We start from the raw sequence: 10,000 nt of genomic DNA on the forward strand, positions 1-10,000 counted from the left end.
ACACATTCATACACCGATTGCAGCGGAAGCCATGCAAGGTACCAACCAGCACATCGGGAGCAATTTGGGGTTCAGTGTCTTGCCCAAGGACACTTCGACATGTAGACAGGAGGAGCCGGGATTCGAACCGCCGACCCATGGATCATTGGACGACCTGCTCTACCTCCTGAGCCACAGCCGCCCCACACACACACACACACGGTCCCCCGTGGCCTTCCTGCACTCAATTGGCCAGGACAGACACACTCAACCTCTGTGACAGACTTTAGCCTCCAAGGGCAATAACTGTTACTGTTCGCTTGACAACCAGCCTTTTCAAAATTACCTGAAGTATTTACACACACATTTGGCTATTTTGGAAAAATAATAATTATAAAAAAATAACTAAAACCTCAAAAAATTGCAACAGATATTGTTATTCACTGCTGTCCCCTGTTTAACCTCCCACGGACATTAATTGGGTACTTGACCTCAGCTAGGGATGTTTGACCTCAGCTGTAAGAAACAAAAACACAGCTGAATGCCTATAGACCCATCTCTCTCTCAGTGAGTGCACTCACACACACACACACACACACACACACACACACACACACACACACACACACACACACACACACACACACACACACACACACACAGATATTGTTATTCACCATTACATCACCTACCTGTAATCAACATGAGTTAGACTTTAATATATTATTGCCCCTCACTTCGCATGGGTGTGATTTTTTTAATTAAGTTCTGCTTGACAAGGAAATGTAGCTGTACACAGTATCCTTTGCTTGTCCACACTTTAATGAGGTCATGAGTACAAAAGCTGAGGTCGACACTCAGGTCGACAGGTCGACGCACGCAAGCACAGGTCGACACACATTGACACACAGGTCGACACACATTGACACACAGGTCGAGTACAAAAGCTGAGGTCGACACTCAGGTCGACAGGTCGACACACGCAAGCACAGGTCGACACACATCGACACACAGGTCGACACACACACACACACACACACCACCTGTGCTGATTCATCACTGCCAAATATTTAGGCTACAGTGGGAAACTATGACGCACGCACGCACGCACGCACGCACGCACGCACGCACGCACGCACGCACGCACGCACGCACGCACGCACGCACGCACGCACGCACGCACGCACGCACGCACGCACGCACGCACGCACGCACGCACGCACGCACGCACGCACGCACGCACGCACGCACGCACGCACGCACGCACGCACACACACACACACACACACACACACACACACACACACACACACACACACACACACACACACACACACACACACACACACACACACACACACACACACACACACACACACACACACACACACACACACACACACACACACACACACACACACACACACACACACACACACACACTCTAGGCTAGGGTCAAAGGCTGAGGGTAATGATAAAAATCAAAATAAAATAATAATCATCATCATGCACGTTTTTTGGGCGGCCGTTCGCCCGGGGAGTGGCCCACGATGATGGGGCCTGGACCACCACGTGCCGCTGACCGACATGTGTCCGTGGAGCCCTCGGTTCTGGAGCTAGGGCTGTTTTTGTTACTGGAAAAAGAGAAAAAAGAAGGAGCTGCAACGCGTTACCGAAGCCCCCTCAAAGGCCGTAACTCAGCCGTTTCGGGGAAGATCGTTGGGACTGGGCCGCTGTCCCGGACACGTTCATGGGGGTCTGGGTGTACCGGAGGCCCGCGGCAGACCACCAGGCGGTAAAACTTGGGTATTGTTTTATAATAATAATATTTGTTATGCACCATGGCGCAGAACAGACTGCCGGGGGTCCACATAGGAGGTCCTTCCCAAAAATGTACCTGGGTCTTGGACCCCCAAAGCCGGCCAAAAAAACAGACACAGACGGGGGCCTGGGGGCCCGGGGCTCCAGGGTGCACGACCCAATAATGTATCCAGGCCGCATGGACCCCCACAGAAACAGGCCCCCAGTAATCTACCCGGGCCATATACCCACGATTGATTGAATTTCTTCAGAAATCACATCACGTCAAACACCCCTAAACAGTTGGATATCCATGTCCACATAAGTTCTCAGTGACACCACGGGCCAGCAGGGAGATCCGTAGCTGAGGAAATCCGCAAGTAGGGCACCTCCTGTCAATTTATGTCAATATGGTGCCAGAATGTTATCAAATGTTTATCTGGACATTCTCAATTGATTTCAATAGCACGGGTGCAGGGACAGTTAACAGAAGGTGTGTGGTTCCATCTCAAAGTTCATAGTTGTCTCTAGTCTATAGGCGATTTTGGCCTAAGAAGGCAACTTTGACATTATATTTCTCCACAATGCCACAGTAATATTGTGCCAATATGTTATCAAATGTTCATCTAGACATTCTCAATTGATTTCAATAGCACTTGTGCAGGGACAGTTTACAGAATGGGTGTGGTTGCAGTTCAAAGTTCATACAATTGTCAATTTATGTTAGGCGACTTTGACATTATATTTCTCCACAATTCCACAGTAATATGGAACCAAACTGTTATGGGAGGTAGACCTAGACATTGTTAATTGATTTCAAAAGGACTGGTGCAGGGACAGTTGACAGAATGTGTGTTGTTCCATCTCAAAGTTCATAGTTGTCTCTAGAGTCTATAGGCGATTTTGGCCTAAGAAGGTGACTTTGACATTATATTTCTCCACAATGCCACAGTAATATGGTGCCAGAATGTTATCAAATGTTTATCTGGACATTCTCAATTGATTTCAATAGCACTGGTGCAGGGACAGTTTACAGAATGGGTGTGGTTGCAGCTCAAAGTTCATATAATTGTCAATTTATGTTAGGCGACTTTGACATTATATTTCTCCACAATTCCACAGTAATATGGAACCAAACTGTTATGGGAGGTAGACCTAGACATTCTCAATTGATTTCAATAGCACTGGTGCAGGGACAGTTAACAGAATGGGTGTGGTTCCATCTCAAAGTTCATAGTTGTCTCTAGTCTATAGACGATTTTGGCCTAAGAAGGCGACTTTGACATTATATTTCTCCACAATGCCACAGTAATATTATGCCATAATCTCATCAAATGTTTATGTGGACATTCTCAATTGATTTCAATAGCACTGGTGCAGGGACAGTTTACAGAATGGGTGTGGTTGCAGCTCAAAGTTCATATAATTGTCAATTTATGTTAGGCAACTTTGACATTATATTTCTCCACAATGCCACAGTAATATTGTACCATAATCTCATCAAATGTTTATCTAGACATTCTCAATTGATTTCAATAGCACTGGTGCAGGGACAGTTAACAGAATGGGTGTGGTTCCATCTCAAAGTTCATAGTTGTCTCTAGTCTATAGACGATTTTGGCCTAAGAAGGCGACTTTGACATTATATTTCTCCACAATGCCACAGTAATATTGTGCCAAAATCTCATCAAATGTTTATGTGGACATTCTCAATTGATTTCAATAGCACTGGTGCAGGGACAGTTTACAGAATGGGTGTGGTTGCAGCTCAAAGTTCATATAATTGTCAATTTATGTTAGGCAACTTTGACATTATATTTCTCCACAATGCCACAGTAATATTGTACCATAATCTCATCAAATGTTTATCTAGACATTCTCAATTGATTTCAATAGCACTGGTGCAGGGACAGTTAACAGAATGGGTGTGGTTCCATCTCAAAGTTCATAGTTGTCTCTAGTCTATAGACGATTTTGGCCTAAGAAGGCGACTTTGACATTATATTTCTCCACAATGCCACAGTAATATTGTGCCAAAATCTCATCAAATGTTTATGTGGACATTCTCAATTGATTTCAATAGCACTGGTGCAGGGACAGTTTACAGAATGGGTGTGGTTGCAGCTCAAAGTTCATATAATTGTCAATTTATGTTAGGCAACTTTGACATTATATTTCTCCACAATGCCACAGTAATATTGTGCCAAAATCTCATCAAATGTTTATGTGGACATTCTCAATTGATTTCAATAGCACTGGTGCAGGGACAGTTTACAGAATGGGTGTGGTTGCAGCTCAAAGTTCATATAATTGTCAATTTATGTTAGGCAACTTTGACATTATATTTCTCCACAATGCCACAGTAATATTGTACCATAATCTCATCAAATGTTTATCTAGACATTCTCAATTGATTTCAATAGCACTGGTGCAGGGACAGTTAACAGAATGTGTGTGGTTCCATCTCAAAGTTCATAGTTGTCTCTAGTCTATAGGCGATTTTGGCCTAAGAAGGCGACTTTGACATTATATTTCTCCACAATGCCACAGTAATATTGTGCCAAAATCTCATCAAATGTTTATGTGGACATTCTCAATTGATTTCAATAGCACTGGTGCAGGGACAGTTTACAGAATGGGTGTGGTTGCAGCTCAAAGTTCATATAATTGTCAATTTATGTTAGGCAACTTTGACATTATATTTCTCCACAATGCCACAGTAATATTGTACCATAATCTCATCAAATGTTTATCTAGACATTCTCAATTGATTTCAATAGCACTGGTGCAGGGACAGTTAACAGAATGGGTGTGGTTCCATCTCAAAGTTCATAGTTGTCTCTAGTCTATAGACGATTTTGGCCTAAGAAGGCGACTTTGACATTATATTTCTCCACAATGCCACAGTAATATGGTGCCAGAATGTTATCAAATGTTTATCTGGACATTCTCAATTGATTTCAATAGCACTGGTGCAGGGACAGTTTACAGAATGGGTGTGGTTGCAGCTCAAAGTTCATATAATTGTCAATTTATGTTAGGCAACTTTGACATTATATTTCTCCACAATGCCACAGTAATATTGTACCATAATCTCATCAAATGTTTATCTAGACATTCTCAATTGATTTCAATAGCACTGGTGCAGGGACAGTTAACAGAATGGGTGTGGTTCCATCTCAAAGTTCATAGTTGTCTCTAGTCTATAGACGATTTTGGCCTAAGAAGGCGACTTTGACATTATATTTCTCCACAATGCCACAGTAATATTGTGCCAAAATCTCATCAAATGTTTATGTGGACATTCTCAATTGATTTCAATAGCACTGGTGCAGGGACAGTTTACAGAATGGGTGTGGTTGCAGCTCAAAGTTCATATAATTGTCAATTTATGTTAGGCAACTTTGACATTATATTTCTCCACAATGCCACAGTAATATTGTGCCAAAATCTCATCAAATGTTTATGTGGACATTCTCAATTGATTTCAATAGCACTGGTGCAGGGACAGTTTACAGAATGGGTGTGGTTGCAGCTCAAAGTTCATATAATTGTCAATTTATGTTAGGCAACTTTGACATTATATTTCTCCACAATGCCACAGTAATATTGTACCATAATCTCATCAAATGTTTATCTAGACATTCTCAATTGATTTCAATAGCACTGGTGCAGGGACAGTTAACAGAATGTGTGTGGTTCCATCTCAAAGTTCATAGTTGTCTCTAGTCTATAGGCGATTTTGGCCTAAGAAGGCGACTTTGACATTATATTTCTCCACAATGCCACAGTAATATTGTGCCAAAATCTCATCAAATGTTTATGTGGACATTCTCAATTGATTTCAATAGCACTGGTGCAGGGACAGTTTACAGAATGGGTGTGGTTGCAGCTCAAAGTTCATATAATTGTCAATTTATGTTAGGCAACTTTGACATTATATTTCTCCACAATGCCACAGTAATATTGTACCATAATCTCATCAAATGTTTATCTAGACATTCTCAATTGATTTCAATAGCACTGGTGCAGGGACAGTTAACAGAATGGGTGTGGTTCCATCTCAAAGTTCATAGTTGTCTCTAGTCTATAGACGATTTTGGCCTAAGAAGGCGACTTTGACATTATATTTCTCCACAATGCCACAGTAATATGGTGCCAGAATGTTATCAAATGTTTATCTGGACATTCTCAATTGATTTCAATAGCACTGGTGCAGGGACAGTTTACAGAATGGGTGTGGTTGCAGCTCAAAGTTCATATAATTGTCAATTTATGTTAGGCAACTTTGACATTATATTTCTCCACAATGCCACAGTAATATTGTACCATAATCTCATCAAATGTTTATCTAGACATTCTCAATTGATTTCAATAGCACTGGTGCAGGGACAGTTAACAGAATGGGTGTGGTTCCATCTCAAAGTTCATAGTTGTCTCTAGTCTATAGGCGATTTTGGCCTAAGAAGGCGACTTTGACATTATATTTCTCCACAATGCCACAGTAATATTGTGCCAAAATCTCATCAAATGTTTATGTGGACATTCTCAATTGATTTCAATAGCACTGGTGCAGGGACAGTTTACAGAATGGGTGTGGTTGCAGCTCAAAGTTCATATAATTGTCAATTTATGTTAGGCAACTTTGACATTATATTTCTCCACAATGCCACAGTAATATTGTACCATAATCTCATCAAATGTTTATCTAGACATTCTCAATTGATTTCAATAGCACTGGTGCAGGGACAGTTAACAGAATGGGTGTGGTTCCATCTCAAAGTTCATAGTTGTCTCTAGTCTATAGGCGATTTTGGCCTAAGAAGGCGACTTTGACATTATATTTCTCCACAATGCCACAGTAATATTGTGCCAAAATCTCATCAAATGTTTATGTGGACATTCTCAATTGATTTCAATAGCACTGGTGCAGGGACAGTTTACAGAATGGGTGTGGTTGCAGCTCAAAGTTCATATAATTGTCAATTTATGTTAGGCAACTTTGACATTATATTTCTCCACAATGCCACAGTAATATTGTACCATAATCTCATCAAATGTTTATCTAGACATTCTCAATTGATTTCAATAGCACTGGTGCAGGGACAGTTAACAGAATGGGTGTGGTTCCATCTCAAAGTTCATAGTTGTCTCTAGTCTATAGACGATTTTGGCCTAAGAAGGCGACTTTGACATTATATTTCTCCACAATGCCACAGTAATATGGTGCCAGAATGTTATCAAATGTTTATCTGGACATTCTCAATTGATTTCAATAGCACTGGTGCAGGGACAATTTACAGAATGTGTGTGGTTGCAGGCCAAAGTTCATACAATTGTCAATTTATGTGAGGGGACTTTGACATTATTTTTCTCGACGATTCCACAGTAATATTGTGCCAAAATCTCATCAAATGTTTATGTGGACATTCTCAATTGATTTCAATAGTACTTGTGCAGGGACAATGTTCAGAATGTGTGTGGTTGCAGTTCAAAGTTCATACAATTGTCAATTTATGTTAGGCGACTTTGACATTATATTTCTCCACAATTCCACAGTAATATGGAACCAAACTGTTATGGGAGGTAGACCTAGACATTGTTAATTGATTTCAAAAGGACTGGTGCAGGGACAGTTAACAGAATGTGTGTGGTTCCATCTCAAAGTTCATAGTTGTCTCTAGAGTCTATAGGCGATTTTGGCCTAAGAAGGCGACTTTGACATTATATTTCTCCACAATGCCACAGTAATATTGTGCCAAAATGTTATCAAATGTTTATCTAGACATTCTCAATTGATTCCAATAGCACTGGTGGAGAGACCATTTACAGAATGTGTGTGGTTCAAGGTCCATTCGGTTTATTTTAATTAAATAAAACGGAGACAGCAATCTCAGAGTTAAATAAACATTGAAAACCTGCATCTCCCATCTGTCCGTCACCCACGCCTCCAGATATGGTCACACCTCGTGACATCACGTCTCCATATGGTCACGCACCGTGACATGTCACGCCACCACATATGGCCATCTCCATTTATGAAGATCACGACACTGACCTCATCAAACCCTGGATAGCCATACATGGAGAAGACTGGATCATCACCTAGATCTGCATATATGGAGCCTACCAGCAACTCTAAATCTGACCTCAAACCCTTAGATCTCCATATACGGAGCTAACCTGTTCTGATATTCCATATGTTGATCTGTTGATCTGACCTCATCAAACCCTGTACACTCAAGACGCTCCATATATGGCCAGTACAGAATTCATGCCACATGATGATGTGAGCGCCCCAAAGCGCCAACACTCGCCCAGCAGTCTGCCGTCACATAGGCAGATGGGTGCACTCTTCTCGCCCTCAGGGTGTCTTAGAGTTTATTATTATTATTATTATTATTATTATAGAGCATTTAACATAAGGTAGCTGGTAGCCGATAAAATACAACAGCAACATTATTATTATTATTAGTAGTAGTAGTAGTAGTAGTAGTAGTAGTAGTAGTATTAGTAGTAATAGTATTATTATTATTATTAGTAGTAGTAGTAGTAGTTTATAATTAGAATTATAATTATTATTACTATTATTACTATAGAGCATTTAACATATGAGGTATAAAGTACAGCAGCATTGTATTCAAACAGCAAGGTATTATTATACAACAGCAAGATTGGACGTTATGTATCTTTCAGGACCTTCCACTGCTTCGTCTGAGTATCTCTCTCTCACTTTCTCTCGCACGCACGCATGCACGCACGCACGCACACACGGTACGCGCGCACACACACGCACAAATGGCACGCGCGCACACACGGAACGCGCGCACACACGCACGCGCACACAGCCACCGCTCCGGAGCTGTACAGCCGTTACCGTAATTACACTACTAAATGCGCAACGAAATTCGGGCGTCGGATCACATTACTGTCGGTTCGCGAGTGTAGGATAGCGTTACTCCAGTTGCTAGCTTTGTGGCTAAACTACTGCGTGTTTGTTTATGCGTTTTGTTTATATAAACACTAGGAGGGACATGAATATCGGGACATGGATATTCATAAAGCTGTCACATGGCTCGTTATTATTAGACTTACTACACCTCCCAAGGTTAGTTTATTGTGTCTGTTTAGCAGTATGGCTAACGTGCTAGCGTTGTGGCTAAGCTACGCCGACAACAACGTGTGTTTATTTTCCCATTACATTGACGGCGCTTACCGAGATCTTTGTCGCTTATTCCGAGATGGTTGTCGAGTTCAGTGCACACCTTGGACACTAAAGACAGGTACTCGAGCTGCTGCAGCTCGTCCACTCCGACGTCTGCCATTCTTTCTCCCCCACGAGTTGTTTTGTTCTGAGCTACAAGAATCAATCCTCAGAAAACGGCCGCCATGTTTGTGCCGACAAGTTCAACGTCAACAAGCCACTTCCGCTTCCTTCCCAATTACGGAAGTGCCTCAGCAGCCGCGTCAGGTCGTCAGTCTCGCCACAAGATGGCGCTAAACTCTTTTGTCCAAAAACATTCACAGTCGAGTTGTGGACTTTTAATGGATTTGTTTTTCAAACATTGTTTGTAAATTCAAAGCTTTTATATATTTTTAGATAAAACATAATCGCTGATCATTCTCCATGATGACCACCATCACTTTTTGACATTATAAAAAAGTTATTAGAACTATAATGTATGCCAGGAGGAAATGTTATCTTTTATGAGTATCCGGAACGCTTGTTTTATAGCTATGTTAATATTTAATTCTAGACCCATAAAATGCCGTGATTGAAACATATACCCGAGATGCAACACCAAATACAAGAAGCATATGCAAATATGCACACTCATTTGATGTTTTATTTAAAATATGTCTGTGAAGATGCAAGAGCATGCATAACAAAAGCGAAATTCTGTCTAGCCTCATCAGGCGGCCGGCCTATATAATTTGATGTGGTGTAATCAAATGAAGAATTTATTGAAATGTCTTACATGGCTCTTAAGATGTGAAATGTGTAGGGATGTTGTACTCAGGCGGTAATAATAGGCATTAGGCCTACTCCATTTTCTTGAGACATGAACCCGGTGAACTAACTAGGTCAAATAATTAGACCCTGTGAGTCATGAGAAAGTCCCCCATAATGTGTTGAGCAGAATGAGCACCAACTGGATAAACATGTACCACTACCTTGAATAATGTATACTTCACAACACATCCAACTTCTTGCTACTCT

General features: G+C 41.3%; 1 protein-coding gene across 2 annotated transcripts in view; it reads right to left on the reverse strand.

The window, feature by feature from the left end:
• LOC306914858 (ATP-dependent RNA helicase DHX8) overlaps positions 1-9,198 on the reverse strand; it is a 43,416-nt gene extending 34,218 nt beyond the window's left edge. For both annotated transcript variants that reach the window (XM_079492069.1, XM_079492070.1), the window contains exon 1: positions 8,996-9,198. In XM_079492069.1, coding sequence (XP_079348195.1) covers positions 8,996-9,104 — 109 coding nt within the window. In that variant the 5' untranslated portion in view covers positions 9,105-9,198. The remainder of the gene's footprint in view (positions 1-8,995) is intronic.
• Positions 9,199-10,000: the final 802 nt, after the last annotated feature.

This window comes from Electrona antarctica (genome assembly GCF_951216825.1).
Source record: "Electrona antarctica genome assembly, chromosome: 22".
NCBI lineage: Eukaryota > Metazoa > Chordata > Actinopteri > Myctophiformes > Myctophidae > Electrona > Electrona antarctica.